Below are 19,404 nucleotides of genomic sequence, written 5' to 3' on the forward strand. Positions count from 1 at the left end.
GCAATGGTCCCTGGGGGCAAGCAAAAAGGCTAACTGGAGCCAATGGTGCCGTTGTGTAATTTTAGACTCTGGACTGGATGGCTCTTCAGATGGCAACGGACATCCACTTATTCCAAAATGTGCTAAGCCAGCCCTGCTGCCTGAGAGGGCCCCTCCTGCTCGTTCTGAGTTGGGGTCCAAATGCTTCCAGTGTCTCGCAACGCTCCTGCTTTGACAGCAGCAGCTTCTGAACGTGCACGTGTGAATGAGCCATCCCGGATATTTTCTCCTCGCCAAAAGCCTTCAGCTGGGTCGAGAACTCCCGCGCCGACCCTGGCACCTCCCGAAGCCCGGCCTCTGGGGTCGCCCCACCTGTCGTTGACGCGCATCCTGCCCGCGCGTTACGTGTGAAGCTGTTGCCCGACACGCCAGGCGGATTAGCTCCGTGGGTGGGCCTTTCGCCGCTGGATCGTGTTGTTATTGGCTGGCTGGCTGGAGGGAAAGGGCTGGGCCAGGGTCACACCCACCCCCCCAGCCGAGAATAGGACTCAAAAGAGAGAGAGCAGGCGTAGCTGTTTGCAAGCGGAAAAGCAGCCCGGATCGCCTCTTCGGGAACGAGAAAACCAGGCAAGATGCTGCAAGCCGCCCTCCGCAGCTCCGCCCGGCCCCGATCGGCCCCGATCCGCCTTTCCCTCCTTGCCTGCAGACCGTTGTCCGCCGCCGCTGCCGTGCCTGCGCCCAACCCGCAGCCGGAGATCTCCTTCAACAAGGTAAGGGGGCTTTCGCGGGCGGCAGGCCGGATCCTGGTCCTCTTTTGCTGCGGGAAGGAGCTACGATCCCCTGAAAAGCAGAGCCATCCTTGAGCATGTACAGAGTGCATTCTTCTTCTGGTCCTTCTCGCCGCTGAATATCTGCAACTGACCCCACCAATATCGAGAAACTGGAAAGTGTTTTTCTGGGGGTGGGCGGGATGCGGGGAGTGGGGGCTTAATCCTGCCTTGAGCAAGATTTTTTATCCCAGTCCTTGACTCCGGGCGCAGACGGGAGTACTCCTGAGCAGATGCAGAGTGTGTTTCTTTCCAAGCTGAATAACTACAGAGGCCCGACGTCTCAGGAATTGTAGGGGGCGGGGCGGTCTTTCCAGCAGTGCTCCCGTTATGGTAGGAATGAGTGGCGGGGGCTTAATAAAATCCATGCGTTCTGACCCCACCCCGTTTCAGCCCAATCAATCTCACGCCCCACTCTTCTCAAAACAGTGGGTAATGGGGGGACACCCCCCCTGTCTCCCCCCCACGCTCCCTTCCTAAAATTCAAGCACCGATTTCTAGCCAGACCAATATTTTTCCTGTGTCTCTTTTTAAACCCCTTCCCTTAACAAGAAATGTAAGCAGCTCTAAGTGCTGACTGTGAAAAAATGCAAAATTAGCCACAGCGAGAGTTGGACTACTGTTGTTGATGGTTCCGTCTGGCACATGCACAAACAAATCCCTGAGGAATGACAAACAGTCATCAGCGTGGTAGTACCTTTGAACATGTGTAGAGTTCCCTGAGCAACTAGTCCAGAACACGTACATTTTAGTAGCATCACACATATCTATGGAATTAGGGCTTTTTTGGAGTTGCAGGGTCTGGATTTTCAAGAACAAGTCGAGAGCTCCTTTATATGGTGCCAGCCAGCCACGCCCTCCTCCAGGGATACTCCATTCTGTTCACTCCCCCAGTTTTCTGGTTTTTGTTTCCCCAATAGTCAGCCAGCATTCAACAGTTCCCCTTGGGCTGTTTTTGTTTTTTTGTCTATTTGTTTGTTTCCCTCCTAAAGATTTCTTATACTCCTGCAAACCGTGTGGTTCCCTCAAGCTAGCTGGTATCTGCATCTTCAACGTGGGTGGTGCCATTTTGGCTATCGGAGGATCTGCACACACTCCTGAACTTTGTAAAGAGAGGGAGTGTCTTAACTTAGAAACTGAACTGGGGGAGAAAGGTTGTGTTGCTGTGAGGGGTGTGTGTGTTATTTCGCCTGGGCGGTCACTTCTCTTTGCTCTCCGTCTTCCGGAGCTTGGCGCTTTCGGTTTGTCGGTTCCTCCTTCCACCTATGGCAAGAGCAACAAGCCTGTTTGGCTCTTCTCCCAAACTATGGCTAGATGCAGCCTCAGACAAGTTTCTCCGACTGTAAATAAAACCCACATTTTACAGGTGGTTCTTGTAGGGATGCTCTATCTTGATTTTTCTCTGTGTGGACCCAGTGGCCCTCCGGATGTTGTTGGACTGCAACTTCCATCATCCCTGATCATTGCCCATGTTGACTGGGGCTGATGGGAGTTGCAGCTTCTGGAGAGCCTCAAGTTCCTCACCCCTGTTCTAGGATACAATTTTCTAAGCCTTACAGGCAGGTACCGTATCGACCGCAGTTTCAACACAGCTCGCTATAAAACCTGTGCCTGCGATTGTCGAACTATGCAACCCGTTTGATGTGTGAACTACTTCCTTAAACCTCCAATAAGTCATTATCTACAAATAATTCAATCTCTTTTTAAAAAACACGTCTGGGATTGAGGTGCTAGCAGGATGTTGAAGATGCAGTCCTAAATTCTTTGATTTTTTTAAAAAGAATCTAAATGATCATCCTCATCTGTTATATTCCCTGCCTTACGTCTCTAGCGTGGAAAGAACCACAAATCCAGTCTAGACTATCCTGTAAGGCAACTTTGACGCTGCCTTAGGAATTGCTAACGGGCGACTGTGGGAAACATGTGCGCTCTTATCTTTGTCCCGCTTAGGACTGACTTAAACATCTAGCAAGAGCAAACACGTTCCTTCGCTTCAACGTGATAACAAAGCTAACTGTGTGGGAAGGGAAAGTGCTTGCTAGCTTGTTGGTTATCATTCCCCCCCCCTTTTTTTTTTAAGGAAGCCAGCTCTGGACAGGTCCGGAATATAAATTACTGTCTCTTCTGTTCTTTCTGGGTGTACGGCAATTGCATGTATGGCGTTTCCAGACTGTGCAAGCTTCCATCACTCAGTTCCAATCAAGTTCGGAGATTGAGGCCGCTTAACTAACGCCTGTGGATGATCTCTGTTAGAGGTCGCCCTTACCAGGTTGATCTTACTGGGCTTCCCTAGGTGGTGTTTGGCATCATTGGCAAAAAAAGAAAAAAGAAAAAAGGGGGGGACGACGACAAACAGAGCAGCATGAAGGGTCAGTGTGGTTGCCCGTTCAGCTGCCTCTTGCTGTGGCCCAGACAACAGAGATGCTGAGAGGGGGACCAGTAGATGCTGCCGCTTCCTTGCTCCTGGGCTCTCTGCCTAGCAAGCAAGCAAGCAAGCAGGAGCAACAGTGAGAAAGAGAAGGAGGAACAAGAGCAGTGGGTGGCAAGGGCAGGGAGAAGGTAGGCTCCCCGAGGTGTCTTGCCCAAGGGCCCTCGAAAACCTGGACAGAGAAACGTTGTGTTAGTGGTTCAGTGGTAGAATTCTCGCCTGCCACCCGGGAGGCCTGGGTTTCCGGCTGGACATCAGGAAAAACTTCCTGACTGTCAGAGCAGTACGACAATGGAACCAGTGACCTAGGGAGGTGGTGGGCTCTCCCACACTCGAGGCCTTCAAGAGGCAGCTGGACAACCACCTGTCAGGGATGCTTTAGGGTGGATTCCTGCATTGAGCAGGGGGTTGGACTCGATGGCCTTGTAGGCCCCTTCCAACTCTACTATTCTATGATGGAGGCTTGTAATATTTTGCATAGTGTGGAGACCGTGTGTCAAGCATTCTCCTCATACCAGAACTCTGGCACAAATAACATTGACTGGCATCAATTCGGAACGGGCAAAGTCCTCTTTTAAAACCTGTGGGTGCTTCTGGGCTTCTCATTGGGGTATCTGGTTGACCACTGTGTGGACTTAGGGAGGCCTTTGACTTGATCCAGCATAGCTTTCCTTATGTTCTTGTGTTTCTACTTTATCTACATCTTACATATAAATTCCTAAGCTTCTATCATGCCTCTTCTTTAACGGCCTTTTTTTAAAAAAATTAAAATTCCCCAAACACTTTCTCCTTTTCTTTGTAGAGAAAAGTATCTCTTGCAACTGAACATGTGGTTAGTTTCACAAAGTAGAGACTTGTATAATGCTTGGCAAACTTCCCTGACATCTTGGTTGCAGCCCCAGAATGTAAATTTGGCCTTTGAACTTTCCTGCACGTGGGAGCTAACCTCTCGGTGTAAGGTTACTTCTCTTCTTTATGGTTCACTCTTTTTTAAAAAAAGGAACATCTCTGCTGACATTTTCCCCTCCTCCACTCTTGGACTGTAGTCGTCGGTAACTATGTGCCAACATAGCTACTGTCAGAAAAAAAAGGCTAAACAGTTAATGATGTACTCATAAACGCTTCTTGGAGAAATGCCCTATCTTGGTTGTTTTTCACAGTTGCCTTCAAGATGAAGGAGAGAAAATGGACGGTCTAGCCAAGTTCTATTATAATTGCTATAAGCTGGATTCCAGGAGATGGGAAAATGTGGCATTTGCAGCTGCAACAGTCCTGTCCCTTATTTATTTATTACATTTTTATACCGCCCAATAGCTGAAGCTCTCTGGGGGCATTCCCCCCCCCCCCCCAGCACCCAGGAGGATTAGGTATATCCTTGATGTAGATCAGCCTTCCCCAACCCAGTACTGTACAGATGTGTTCAACTACAACTCCTATCACCCCATGATGGGAATTGCAGTCCTACACATCTCGACGGCACCAGATTGGAGAAGGCTGTTGGAGATAAACAGTATTTTTTAATTGACGTTCCACCTTGCACCCTGCACATTTTTTAAACGTTGCAACTGTCAGGTGAGCTCAGGACGTTTTGTTTCTTGTTGAACTGGGGAGTTGTTCTGGAAGGGGAGATGGTAAGATCAGCTTCTGTTATCCGTGTGTTTACTGTGTAAGAAGCAGCAGGCCTAGAACGTCTGCCTTTCCAGTAGCTGCATTGCCAATGTTTCCTGAGAACAGGCTTAATGTTACTTTTTAAAGCTCTTCTCGTATTCTATCTCTGTGTTGTTTTTAAATACTTGGACAATAATGTGAAGTGCACCTAACTTACAAAAAAGACACATAAGATCTCCAAAACCAAGGAACAATGATCTTGCTAAATCTGGTGTGTGTCCCCCCCCCCGCAATGAGCTTTGCCCAATACTGTGCACGTTCTGAATGACAAGCACACAAATATATTCTCTGAAAGCCTCCTGATGAGTTATAAACTGTGAAGTCAGTGCAAAGCAGGTGCTGGGTCCCTGAGCTCTGGGGCCTCATTCAGGAAACACAAAAGGATCTTGCTGTTTCTCACCATGTCTCCTGTAGCCAGATGCTTTGGGGAAGTCCACAAGCAGGACGTGATGGGCCCCCGCCATTACCTGTAATGTCCTCTCAGCAGCTGAAATTCACAGGTATACAGGAAGCGACTCACCGTCCATCTTTGTTCTGAAACGGCCGATCGAAACATGAGTTTTGGCTTGGGAGGGTCTCGAATGCTAACAAGGTGCCTTCCGAATTGTAGATCTTCATCAACAATGAATGGCATGATGCAGTCAGCAAGAAAACGTTCCCGACCATCAACCCATCCACAGGGGAGGTCATCTGCCAGGTTGCCGAGGGAGACAAGGTACTACATTGTCTGGGGCAGGGGGGGAATGCAAGTTCCAGTTCCTCTGTACGTTGGAGGATGTGAGGCAAAGGGCCAAAGAAACTATCTGAAGGTTTCCAATGGCTAGCACTGCCTAGTGCTGTCTTCTCCAAACTGGTGCCCTCCAGGTGTGCTGGACTGCAACTTCTGTCATGCCAAGCCAGCATGGCCAATGGGAGTTGCAATCCAACACACCTGGGGGGGGGGGAATAGGTTGGGAAAGATTGGCTGGTTGGCCGTAGGCAAGCTCCTTCTCTCTCTAACCTCAGCTTTGCATTTTTGGCACAGTTGTGGTGACATCAACAGGTTTGTTGTAAGATTGACAGAAAGAATGCATGATTCTTTTGGCAGTGTTTTAAAGGCTATGGGTTATTGTGGCAAGGACGTCCAAAGGTCCGATACAGAAACAAAAAAACTAACTAACATGAAGATGAGATCTCGAGAACTCAAAAGTTTGCTCACAACTTTGTGACCTTTTTGGTTGGCGATATTATTAGCCTATGTCACTGTTTGGATTCTATCCATATACACGTCCCTTGTGCCTTTTGAAATGAATTAAATCTAAAAAAAACTAGCCAGCTTCTGCAGATCTTTTTCCTTCCCCGCCAGACCATTCTTTGAAAAATAACTTGCTGCTGACGTAGAAATCTCCACCCGATCCATTTGGCCATCCGCACCAGAGGCTGTAAAGCAAATGTTTGCCAGGCTGCTGCTGCTGGCGGGCAGCCATGGTCAAAGTAAACACTTCCCTGGTTTATAAAAGCCGCAGCCTTTATATGGCTGTGGCCAACTATGGCTGCTTCCTTCGATTTCCTAATACGTTCGCCTTTCAGAGATAACAAGGCGGCAGCAGCAGTTGAACTAGTAAACAGAAATGATACAGCAAAAATCACAAGAAATCGGAGGAGCAATTTGCTGTACCCAAAAAGGACTGAGGAATGGAGCAGCGTCAGGCCAGGAAGAAGCCAGGGTGCAGTGAAACAGTAAATGTAGAAAATGGTGTCTCCAGTTCATCATAATCTCATTCCAAAGTGCTAATATTCTTTCTTTTTTAACACTTACAAAACAAAAGGTGCAAGGGAGCCAAACCCAAGTTGCTATTCTGCCAAGGGTTATCATGTAACTACAGGTCTGTTTAGCACTGGCAAGCTGCCCGTGACTCTCACAGCAAATGCAGATAAGAGCTTCATGAACTGAGTATGGCGAATGTGGAGTCTAGCAGTTCCCACCCATCCCTTGTCCTTGTTCCTTGATTTTGCAAAATAGCCTGCTGTAAATCTGGAGTTGGGCTTGTTTTCTTATTTGTACTCTCTGTTGCTGTGCCTCGGTTGCTTGGACAAGCATTCCCCCAACCTGCTGCCCTTCAGAGAACCCCAAACCATTCAAAAACGCCGCAATGTTTTCCAGCCAAGGAAGCAGCCAAATGCACACCCAAGTTTCCACTTACGTATCCCCCCAACTTGTCCTGACAGCTCAACGAGAGTTGTTATCTGCTGGCTGATGGTGATTCACCAGTTGTGGCCAGGTCTGCTTCTTCAAAGACCACAGCTAGGTCTTCCTCCTTATGAGCAGGCCCTGGATCCCAAGTAGACCCTTCTCTGGGCAAGACGATTTTCTGGCAGCCAGGTGGGTGCTCTGAGAGTCCCATCCAGTCTATCACTGGCAGTGCTCTGGTGAGAAATGGGATAAGGGAGTCAGGAACCACGGCAGGACTGGGAGAAGGCGAAAGGAGTTCTTTGAGCTCTCAGGTGAGGCATTTCTGCAACGGGACTGCTCAGGTTACCCCGTGTCTTCTGTGGGAGTGGTGATTGTGGAGGAATCCCAAATCTCCTCCTAAAGGTCTCCTCGGGCCTGACTCCTGACATAATCATAGGGACATGTGAAATCTGGTTTGTTCAAGGTCAGGCTGTTTGTCCATCAAGCCCAGTGTTGTGTACTGACTGGCAGCATCTTTCCAGGGTCTCACACCTGCGATTCATTGTTCTTGCCCTGCTGCTATTTTTACTGGTTGCTAGCCAAATGGTGACATCTGCTCATCCTGTCCTGCCTGCATTCCTTTCTAGGCAGATGTCGACAAGGCTGTGAAGGCAGCCAAGGATGCATTCAAGTTTGGATCTCCTTGGAGAAGGATGGATGCCTCCCACCGGGGCAAGCTGCTGAACCGTCTTGCAGACCTGGTGGAGAGAGACCGGACGTATCTGGCGGTACGTATGGAACATTTGTGCCTTAAGGGTGCTGCTTCCTTATTTCTGCTGGAAACTCCGTAGCACACACTTGGCTCTTCAGTTTATGGTCAATGCTTTAAACCGATGTCTTTGGCTCATATTTACTCTAGGGTACGTGCAGGCCCCTGATCTGGATCTTAAAAGCCCCCCATGCTAGAGTCTCAATGTGAATAAGGACATTAGAACATAAGCGCCATGCTGGATCAGACCAAGGGTCCATCTAGTCCAACACTCTGTTCATACAGTGGCTGACCAGCTGTCAACCAGGGACCCACAAGCAGGACATGGTGCAACAGCACCCTCCCACCCATGTTCCCCAGCAACTGGTACTCACAGGCTTCTGCCTCGAATGCTGGAGATAGCACACAACCATCAGGGCTAGTAGCCATGGATAGCCTTCTCCTCCAGGGCTCTGCGCCTGCCCTAGATTAAAAATGAATAAAACTCATAGTTGCTAGACACAGATTTTAAGCAATGTCTGTTTGGGCCCTGAAGAGATAGCCAGGATGAGAAGTGTTTGCATTTGCTAACTTCCATTTGTTTACAGGCTCTGGAAACGCTGGACAACGGCAAGCCATATTCGATTGCTTATCTGGTGGACTTAGATATGGTTGTCAAGCACCTCCGGTAAGGATTTGCAATGATGTAGCCCTAACCGTTACCAGGCAGGAGAGGACACAATAGTGCCAGGAGTTTGAGGGATTCCTCCAGCAAGTGCCCTGTGGAAACAAGCAGGGATTGCACATGTGTGTTCCAGTAGGGCTTCTGCAGGAGATGTTCCCAGCATGGCGTTTAGCATCCCCTTCAGTGGCCACCCTTCCTATGTTGAGCAGGGAACTCTGAAGGGGGGGCTTCTATTTGCATTTGCCTGAAGGTGCAGAGCCCCCAATTCCATGGGGAGTTGTATTTACATTCAATTGATCACTAGTAGAACCACCTTCCCGGTTGCAAGTTTTAAACCTGTTAGTTTGCTCCATTTCACTATAAATAATACGTGTTGTATTTCAATTTTCTCACATCAACTGGAATTGAACCATCTGGTTACATGTGCCGAACAGGTTACTGAAACTTTATCAGCTGGAATCAGAACCAAACTAGAACACCTTGAGTGACTCTTGATCCAGAACAGGAAATTAACTAAAATGTAATGGCTTGATCCCCTGCTTATATTGCAACATTGCAGTCTTCTCCAGTCTAGTGCCCACCAGATGTGTTGTACTACAACTCCTAGCATTCCCAGCCTGCTGGGAATAGAGGCTGCAATACACTATTGCAATACATTTTTGCGAGAGAATATTCAGTAGCACCCTTTATAGTGGCCTGTAAGGATTTCTGTGGAAACTGCTTCCCCCGACCCAAATATATGTAACGGTTAAATTGTCCCATGCCAGGTACTATGCAGGCTGGGCAGACAAGTTCCATGGGAAAACCATTCCCGTAGATGGAGACTTTTTCACCTATACGAGGCACGAGCCCGTCGGGGTCTGCGGACAGATCATTCCGGTGGGTAAAGCTGTTCTGCGGCTGATCTTGGGGCCCGCATTCCATGCTCGATTGTTGAGGGGAGAGGGAAGACATGAACAGCATCACTGCACCAAAAAGGATTTGCCCCTCGGAACAGACAGACACTTTGTGATTAACGGTGCCTCGGTCAATTGAGGAGTTATTGGAACGTTTTTCTAGATCACCCTTCTACAACCTGGTACACATACACCCCTGTTGTGCTGGGCTATAACTCTCATCATCCCCAACCATGAGGGCTATGGGAGTTGTAGTCCAACACATCTGGAGGGGGCCAGGTTTGGAAGCCTGCCCCACACCTCCATCGGTCTAGCATTCTTTAGCAGGAGGGGGAATGCTCTTTGCATTTTGTCGGTTGTGGTATTTCCATCAATTACCTGGTTCACACAATACGACAGCCCATGACTTAACCAACCCATGGGAAGCAGACATGCTGCCTCCTGTATGCCTGCCACTTCTGTTTTTAAACAGCAACCCAAGGGCGGCTTGACCCTGGGGTAGATAAAAGTTGAGAGATTCTTCTGTATTCGCTTAATCCGGTCTCCTCTTCTCTATTGTAGTGGAATTTCCCGTTGCTGATGCAGGCGTGGAAGCTTGGGCCAGCAGTGGCCACAGGGAATGTGGTGGTCATGAAACTAGCTGAGCAAACCCCCCTGACTGGTTTGTACATGGCCAATCTGGTCAAAGAGGTGAGAGACAGCCACAGGGCTCCTCGCCGCCTCAGAGCACGGCTAAATCCAAATGGTTTCTTATCATGGCTGTAATTTGCCCTCTGTGCGTGCAGGTGCACAGAAGACACGGGAGTTTTAGTTCTGTAAGCTTCCTGACCTCCCTGGCAAATTTAGAATTAAGAAGAAGAGCCCCACTGGATCAGACCGAGGGTCCATCTAGTCCAGCACTCTGTTCACAGAGTGGCCAACCAGCTGTCAACCAGGGACCCACAAGCAGGACACGGTGAAATTCCCACAATCTCTGTGAGATCACCTGGTTGGGGAAGGCTGCGTTCAAGTTTTATTTTGGATTTCAGGCATTCCCTTTTACGACAGCGACATGAATGTCCCTTTATATCTCTTCATGGCCCAACAACTGTATTCAGGGGTGGGGGAAGGTGTCCTTTCTGCCCCCCCCCCAGTTTCCCTATATCCATTCAGACTGAGAGTCTTCGAGAAGAATATTATTCAACTGTTTATATCTATTGCATTTTGATCTACTCTGAATGTTTGGCGGATGGTGCGGGGCAAAACTGATATTGCTATTGCTGCCTCCACCTTTTCCGTGGGGCTGGACTGCCTGTAAACGTTGCTCTCTGCCCATATTTGACATAATTTCCCTTCCTATTTAAACTTGCAGGCTGGGTTCCCACCAGGCGTGGTGAACGTCATTCCTGGCTTTGGGCACACTGCAGGGGCTGCCATATCCTCCCACATGGACGTGGATAAAGTTGCATTCACTGGCTCCACAGAGGTGAGGGCTTCGGATGTCACTATCTTTTTCTCCTTCTCTCTGTGCTTTCAAGAAAAATGTCCAGAACAGCTTGAAACCATTGTTCAGTTTCCCCTTAACTTTGTACTTATGTAATAAGCAGCACGATTTATATTTTGTTTAAGAGCTTGAGCAAACATAACAGTACTTACCCTGCGCCTAAAAGAAAGTACAATGGTTGCCAGGCAAATGTGTTTGAGAAGTTAGGGTGCCATAACTGAAAAGGCCCTGACAGGTACCCGTCTAATGTCTGAAGCAGGGCTTCAGTTGACTATCTTAGCACATGGGCAGGAACATATGAGGGGAAAGCACTTTACAGAGTAACATAACCCCAGAAAATCCCCAGTCCTTACCCAGGAGGAGCAAGGAGAGTGCAGAGGGGAAAGATAGGGAGCAATGTACGGAAATGCAATTAACACATACTTAGGCTTAGTTTCGTATTTAGAATCTGAATGTTAAGTCCAGTATGTCTTTTGAGTGCCTGCCGTCCTTGTGGTTATTCCCAGCAAATGCTGTGCCCTCTAAAGCTAGGCAGTTAACAAGATTATTTTCCAACAAAGTCTCTGCCACTTACAGCAAAACAGAATTTTATGCTTTGTAAAGGCTCCATTTTTGCAGTGATAATGGGTGGAGAAGAGAGGTGGGAAGTAGCTGCTTTTCTTGGATGGTGGGTTAGAGAAGTGCTGTTGTCTGTCAGAGTACTGAGTGCTCTGCGATTCCTTTTTTGTTTTCTTCTACCTCTGAGTTAGCTTCACAACTGGTGTGTGTGTTGCACCTTGCTTATTGCTACCAAGCAGTTTATTTTCAATGCACCTTGTAGGTTTCTTCCTTTTTTAAAAAAAAAATACCTGGGGATTTGGTGCTGCCACCCTTAAACCAAACTTTATCCATACTGGCTGGTCTTTTTTTAAAAAAATAATAATATTGTGAGCTGTTCTGGAAGTCTTCAGACTGAAGAGTGGGGCATTGAATGTGTGTGATCGGTAACCAGGAGAGGGTTCCACAGTTTGGGTATCTTCTCTCTCCAGTCCAACCTCAGAAAGGAAGGGGACATATGGTGAAGAGTTTCTGATGAGGATCACATATGACAGCCAGGTTCATGGAGAGAAAAAGGTGCTTCTTTTAGATAGCTCTGCCCCTTGCTGACCATTTTTCGTTTACTTGGAACTAGGCTCACCTCTTCCAGATCTGGAAGAAATCCTGCAAGCTTGACTTTCCCCTGAATCCTAAAATAATTGAGTTGGAAGGGGGGCACCTAGGCCTTAACTCGAACCTCCTACTCTGTACAAGAATCCAGTTTAAAGCATCCCTGACAGGTGCCTGTCCAGTCTCGCCTTGAATACCTCCAGCAGGCACTTGGTTCCATCATCTGGCTGCTCTGACCATTAGCAAGCTTCTCCTGATGTTCAAACAAAGTCTGCCTTCCTGTAACTTAAGCCACCTATTTCATGTCTTACAGTCTCGGATGACAGAGAACAAGTTGCAGCCCTCTTCTATGCGACAGGCTCTTGAGAAAGGCTATTCAGCCTTTCCTCATAGAACTTAGAATCATAGAATCATAGAATAGCAGAGTTGGAAGGGGCCTAAAAGGCCATCGAGTCCAACCCCCTGCTCAATGCAGGAACCCACTCTAAAGCATCCCTGACAGGTGGCTGTCCAGCTGCCTCTTGAAGGCCTCCAGTGTGGGAGAGACCACCACCTCCCTAGGTAACTGGTTCCATTGTCGTACTGCTCTAACAGTCAGGAAGTTTTTCCTGATGTCCAGCCGGAATCTGGATTCCTTTAACTTGAGCCTGTTATTCCATGTCCTGCACTCTGGGAGGATCGAGAAGAGATCCTGGCCCTCCTCTGTGTGACAACCTTTTAAGTATTTGAAGAGTGCTATCAGGTCTCCCCTCAATCTCCTCTTCTCCAGGCTAAACATGCCCAGTTCTTTCAGTCTCTCCTCATAGGGCTTTGTTTCCAGACCCCTGATCATCCTGGTCGCCCTCCTCTGAACACGCTCCAGCTTGTCTGTGTCCTTTTTGAATTGTGGTGCCCAGAACTGGACGCAGTGCTCTACATGAGGCCTAACCAGGGCCGAATAGAGAGGAACCAGCACCTCACTTAGTTTCTAGTCCCCTGATCGTCTTTGTTGCCCTTCTCTGAACTCATTCCAATTTATCTGAATCCTTAAGGTGTGGTGTCCAAAACTGGACACAGTATTCGAGATGAAGCCTGACTAGTGCGGAGTCATATATCCTCGTAGAATAGCGCACTCCTGGCAGATAGCTCTCATGCCTTGAATACTTCCATGCCCAGAGCCATAAGCTTGAAATGTATTACAGCAAATAAGAATACTGAGTCTAAGGGTTCCAGAGCTATTTTCAAAGTATCTTAGTGGCAGCCAAGCTTCAAGATGTCACAGTTGTTGCCTTCTGAAAACAAGTTATTATTTTTTAATAAGGTAATTTTTATAAGAGCTGAATGCATAAGGCAAGTTGCTATGGAGACTGAGGATTTGGCTAATCCTTTTTCAAAACAATACCATGAATGGTCTTATTCTAAATGACTTAGCTTACCTGTGTGTAATGTGCAAATATGCGAAAGGAGATATATCCGGTAGCTTATGCAACTCATCTAATCCATAGTGAACTAATTTCATTGCCCTTCTAGGGCCCTTTTCAGTGCTACGGCCGTGCCACTTCCTAAACTCTTGCAACTAAAATAGCATGCTCACTTAGGCCGCGATCCTAAATAGGCATCCTTAAGCTTTGCAGACATTAATGGGACTTGTATGCAAAGTAAAGCTGTTTAGGAGGCGACCATTGGGTCAACCTGCTAACATTAGCTGTGTTGGATTCTTTACTTTTGAAATGACCGCTACTGAAAAGATCAGAAGATCTTGGGAAGGACTTGAATCACCTACCTCCAAGGTTCTTCCCCGGCCCCCCTCTGCTTCTTCCATTAAGAAGGACTGAGCCAGGAGCCAAACCTAGACTGGTGCCTGGAGAAAGGGAGGAGATAGATAGGCAGGTTCTTTGAAATGCCCTCCGGACAGTTCTTGCATTAACCCCTGGTTCTTCCAGATTCCATGGCTTTTTGTTTTGTTTTACCTAGTGCACCACCTAAAATAAATCCCTGGCTTTGCTAATACAAAGAGTGTCATGTTTATCTGTATTTCTGCTCTGTGCCCGTACAGGGACCTGAGTGTTTGGCTAGGGCAGAGACAGAAATGAAATACACCCAGCTTTTGTGCTTTCAGAAGTGGAAACCAGCCCCTGCTGCTTTGCCCCAGCATGCTAGGTGTTAACTGATACCTGCAACACTTACTGGTGACTCATCCAGTCTATGATCACCATTTTGGAACTGAGTCTATAGTACAGCAGACCTCATGGCCATCAGATCTGGGCGGGGTGTTTTTTTGAAAAAAAAACTTTCCCCGTCCCTGCCTGTGGATTTTGAATCCACCCACCTACCCCACACATACATGCATGCCCTGGATTTTGGATTTTTTTTTTTACACATTATAAAGTTTCACGAACAAATGGTATATTTAAGCATAGTAACATGGCACATTTAGTAATTAAGAGACTAACAGAATACATGCAAAGCAGAAGGACACGCACAAAGCAAATGACACCTTTCCTTTTTCAATTATATATGACTCCTGAGACAAATGCCCAGTTCCCTCATCCCAGTAGCAAAGAAATGAAGATGGGTCAGGTCTCCTTGATACAACTTCCTCCATCCTGTCGCCCTCTAGATATGTTAGACTGTAATTCCCAGCAGCCCCAACTGTCACCAGCAAGCTCTATCAATTTGAGCAAGGAGGCCACCAAGGCCTTCTCAAGTCTGGAGTCAGCCCTGCTGCTCAATATGGGTTCCTTAAGGGAGTTTTATTTTTATAGCAAATAAACTTATCTGTCTCTTGACTTTAAAGGTAGGACATCTGATCCAGAAGGCTGCAGCAGAGAGTAATCTGAAGAGAGTGACACTTGAGCTTGGTGGAAAGAGTCCAAATATCATCATGTCTGACGCGGAGAGTAAGACATTCTTTTCTTGGTAGCAACAGGAACTGGGGTGGGTTTGCACCTGGAAAATCCACTTCATCAGATGCATGAAGTGTTATCCTTGACAGAGGTTCATCATGTATATACATGTACACACGCATTCACATGGGTATAGAGAAGATAGTGAACAGCATGGTTGGATGGCAGTAAAATTCAAAAGGACTGTGGCAATTCAGTTCGAGATTAAATGTGTGCCAAATAATTGCAATGACCATTCACAACAGCAGTAATTAGTGATAACACACAGTCTTCTTGAGGATGCTTCAGTATCAGATATCCACTTGAAGGAGGAGATCGGATGAGATGATCCATTGCATCCTTTCCACCTCTTAATTCTGAGATGTAGAGGGAAGTTCTTCAGAACATAAGAACCTACTAAGCTGTCTTATATCAAGTCAGACCAGTAGTCTATCTAGCCCAGTATTGTTGACACTGACTGGCAGTGGTTCTCTGAGATTTCAGGCAGGATTCCTTTCCTTGACCTACCTGGAGATGCCAGGGATTGAACGTGGGACCTTCTTCATGCATAGGCAGTGCTCTACCACTGAGTTATGGCCCCTCCTGATCTATTTTGCATAGGTTCCATAGATGCAGTCAGTTCCAAAAGACAAGGTCACTTTAGACTGTATTTAGTCCAGATAAACATTGACTCACTACACTAGTGTTGCTAGTTTGGAAATAAAGATAGTAAGCAGTTTCCACAGGGAGCAGAAGTGGAATTGTAGTGGTAATTCCTCATACCACTATTCCTGCTGGAAAAGAAAATTTGCTTTTCAAATCGCCTGATGGGTGGCTTCCTTTTCTCTTCTAGTGGACTGGGCTGTCGAGCAAGCTCATTCTGCATTATTCTTCAACCAAGGACAGTGCTGCTGTGCTGGATCTCGGACATATGTCCAAGAAGATATATATCATGAGTTTGTGGAGAGGAGTGTGGAGAAAGCCAAATCCAGGGTGGTTGGAAACCCATTTGACTTCAAAACAGAACAGGGACCTCAGGTGAGGGCAAAACCATGGCAATTTCTGAACCATTTTTCTAGACTTGAAGGAAGCCGGCTTAGTCTTTGTACATCACTCCAAAATAGCTTTATGAATGTTAAGTGCCATTAACTTAACCTTACATAAAATTCTGGTCAATGAGAATGTAATGCTGGCTCTGCAGATTCATTCAAAAAAGTCCCAGGGCCAGACAGTGTATCTAGAATAAAAGTGATGTCATGTTGATGTCACTGTCAAGTTGATGTTTTATTTATTTAAGAAAATATTTATGCTTGTAGCTCCCACATCCCAAAGGCAGTTGACTTAAAAAGTGGCATTAATGGGGTAAACGTCTCAGTCATCGTTAATCCTGAATGAAGAATCAATATTCACACAGGCATTGTGTTAGAAATTTCTTTTTGTTTCTTCTGAGAAGGATTGAACTGAACCTGTTGACTTTTTGTTGGTCTTTTAGGTAGATGAGACTCAATTCAAGAAGATCCTTGGATATATTAGTACCGGGAAAAAGGAAGGAGCGAAATTGCTCTGTGGTGGCAACGCTGCTGCAGATAAGGGCTACTTTATCCAGCCAACCATCTTTGGCGAAGTGCAGGATAACATGACCATCGCTAAAGAGGAGGTCAGGGGAAGAATACTTGTCTATCTCCAATTTCTGATTTATGCCTCTATTCCTCCCTCCCACCTGACCACAGTATAGCACTTTCAATTCCAGGATTGCCCAAGCTGTAAAAATGGACTCTGGCATTCCTCTTATCTGAATGCATACCCTTATATAAACTGAAAATATGCAGGTTTCATATTCATTCTTTCATTCATTTTTTGTTGTTACATTTTTATACCGCCCAATAGCCAAAGCTCTCTGGGCAGTTCGCAGCATGATAAAGCACGATATAAAAACTTTAACATACAAAAATTGAAAACCGTTTGAAACAGTTAAAAGCAATTACCAATAAAGCTACCCATGTCTATTCCTCTTTCACAGATATTTGGGCCGGTCATGCAGATCCTAAAGTTCAAAACCATTGATGAGGTCATCCACAGAGCAAATGACACCAAATATGGGTTGGCAGCCGCAGTCTTCACAAAAGATATTGACAAAGCAAACTACATTTCCCAGGGTTTGCGTGCTGGAACTGTCTGGTAAGTTGCTAAAGAAAGGATTGGAATTACCAGATCCTTGGACGAGAGACACAGTTAAACTTCATGGTTGAGAAGAACATTCAGATGCGAGAGAGAATCCTGGTGGACGTAAAGGCTCTTCTTGAGTAACCAGTTATTTTCTCTCCTCTCCCATTCTGTATCCAGTTATTCTTTCTACTTGGGAAGAGTCTGAAAAGATAAAACCTGCCATTTGAACCTATGGCTTTTCTCTCTCCCTCTCAAAAGTGAAATGTTGAAAAGCTTACATCAGTTCGGGTCCCAGCAAGAACTCAGGATTTTCTATACCCAAACCCCTCTAACAAACAAGTGTCTATTATCAAATTTCATAATATGCCTTGCACACGGCTCACGGTCTTAAACTTGGTAGTGGGTAGATGAGGAAGAAGACAGTAATACAAACATCCAAGAATCAACACAGGAAATTAAACAAGGACAAAAATGTTTCTAACCCCCATTGTCTGTTAACAGGGTAAACTGCTACAATGTATTTGGCAGTCAGACTCCATTTGGTGGGTACAAATCATCTGGACAAGGCCGTGAAGGGGGAGAATATGGCCTGACTCCATATATGGAAGTGAAAACAGTGAGTATCTGTAATCCTGGTTCATTTCTTGTCTTTTTAACTCTACTTTCCTGTTCTATATTTTGTCAGTATTCATGCCCCACTCTCTGAAACATGAAGGTCTTCTTTTGCATATTCCGGTAGATGAAGGTGAACTTGTCTTGGTAGTAGTAGGGTTGATGGTATGCTGGCTGGGGAAGATGGGAGTTGTTGTCCAACAGAACTGGAGGATACTAGATTGGGAAGGGCTGCCTTAGAACATGACAAGATTATCTTAATGTCACTGTCCTTAACCTGCTATACACTGGCTTGGCAGACATGACCCCCAAACATGGCTTGTACCAATTGTGGTTTAGGCACCAAACTAGGGTTTGTGTGGTTCCTTCATTTCCTGGCCTTCCCTGAAAATCTCCAGATGCTCTCTGAAACAGCAGCCTCCAAGGTGGGGGGGGGGAGGCAGGCACAAAGTCTCAAACCATATTTTGTCACTTCAAGAGTAACACCAAAACCCCAGTTTGCCCAGACTATGTTGTAAACCAGTTTCATAACAGATCCTGGTTTGGCAGCCACACATAAACCAAACTTCTGGTGGGTGTTGTTGTCCAAAGCGTCTGTTGGGTACCAGGTTGCCTACCCCTGATTGAGGCCATAGCTAGACCTAAGGTTTATCCCTGGATCATCCAGGGGTCAAACCTGTTCATCTAGGTGACACACAGGGGATCCAGTGCTCAGGCAGGGGCGGACCCTGGATGATCCCAGGATAAACCTTAGGTCTAGCTGCGGCCTTAGTGTATAGAGCAGGTGAGTTGATTAGTAATCGTTGTTCTCCTGTGGAATAATTGCATGTGGTCTGAAATCTCACAGAGAACATAGAATCATAGAATAGCAGAGTTGGAAGGGGCCTACAAGGCCATCGAGTCTGACCCCCTGCTCAATGGAGGAATCCACCCTAAAGCATCACTGACAGATGGTTGACCAGCTGCCTCTTGAAGGCCTCTAGTGTGGGAGAGCCCACAGCCTCCCTAGGTCACTGGTTCCATTGTCGTACTGCTCTAACAGTCAGGAAGTTTTCTACCCCACTGCTTTCCCTGCACGACCTCACTGCGAAACCTTTTGTCTCTCCAGGTTTTTGAGGGCCCTTAGCAAGACACACTCCATGGGCCCCTCCCTCAGCGAGTCTGTCTTCTCACAACCATTGTTACCAGCTGCTCTTGCTCCTCATCCTCTTTCTCATTGCTCCCACTTGCTGGCTCGACAGTCAGAGTTGCTAAAAAGAGAAATCAACTCTGGTGCTTGATAAACATAACTGCGGGTGAGAAAACCAGTGAGAGACAGTAGCTCCTGCTAGCACAGCAACTGTTTCCAGCTCCTGACGAAGGACGATACGTCCGAAACGTTGCGCAGAGCATTTTTGGATTTTAAGAATAAAATAGTTTTTAATACGTTTATCAAGCACCAGAACTGATTTCTCTTTTTAGCATCTACGCCTATTGGTGCGTTTCCCCCGCTACATCGGCATTGACAGTCAGAGAGCCAGTGAGTAAGTCGACCATGGCATCTCCCACTCCTCCTTCTCACCATCGCTGCGGTCTGGGCCGGAACAAGAAGCAAGTGAAGAAGCAAGATGCAATGGTGAAGAGGAAGAGCAACTCCCAGGGACTCTTGTCAGTGGGCCCCTCCTGGAAAGTGGGCCCCTGGCAGGGGCCCAGCCACACCTACCCTTGACACAGCCCTGGTTCAATGAAACTGATTTGCCTTAGCAAAATT

At 46.8% G+C, this 19,404-nt stretch overlaps 1 protein-coding gene across 1 annotated transcript in view; it reads left to right on the top strand.

Annotated features, from left to right (window-relative positions):
- The first annotated feature begins 533 nt into the window (after positions 1 to 533).
- Positions 534 to 19,404, top strand: part of ALDH2 (aldehyde dehydrogenase 2 family member) — a 19,481-nt gene continuing 610 nt past the window's right edge. The window contains exons 1-12 of the mRNA XM_063144226.1: positions 534 to 749; positions 5,513 to 5,617; positions 7,702 to 7,842; positions 8,411 to 8,490; positions 9,255 to 9,366; positions 9,945 to 10,073; positions 10,735 to 10,848; positions 14,789 to 14,891; positions 15,730 to 15,914; positions 16,369 to 16,533; positions 16,897 to 17,054; positions 17,544 to 17,658. Of these exons, the coding sequence (XP_063000296.1) occupies positions 612 to 749; positions 5,513 to 5,617; positions 7,702 to 7,842; positions 8,411 to 8,490; positions 9,255 to 9,366; positions 9,945 to 10,073; positions 10,735 to 10,848; positions 14,789 to 14,891; positions 15,730 to 15,914; positions 16,369 to 16,533; positions 16,897 to 17,054; positions 17,544 to 17,658 (1,545 nt within the window). The 5' untranslated portion in view covers positions 534 to 611. The remainder of the gene's footprint in view (positions 750 to 5,512; positions 5,618 to 7,701; positions 7,843 to 8,410; positions 8,491 to 9,254; positions 9,367 to 9,944; positions 10,074 to 10,734; positions 10,849 to 14,788; positions 14,892 to 15,729; positions 15,915 to 16,368; positions 16,534 to 16,896; positions 17,055 to 17,543; positions 17,659 to 19,404) is intronic.

This window comes from Elgaria multicarinata, chromosome 18, assembly GCF_023053635.1.
Source record: "Elgaria multicarinata webbii isolate HBS135686 ecotype San Diego chromosome 18, rElgMul1.1.pri, whole genome shotgun sequence".
Lineage (NCBI taxonomy): Eukaryota > Metazoa > Chordata > Lepidosauria > Squamata > Anguidae > Elgaria > Elgaria multicarinata.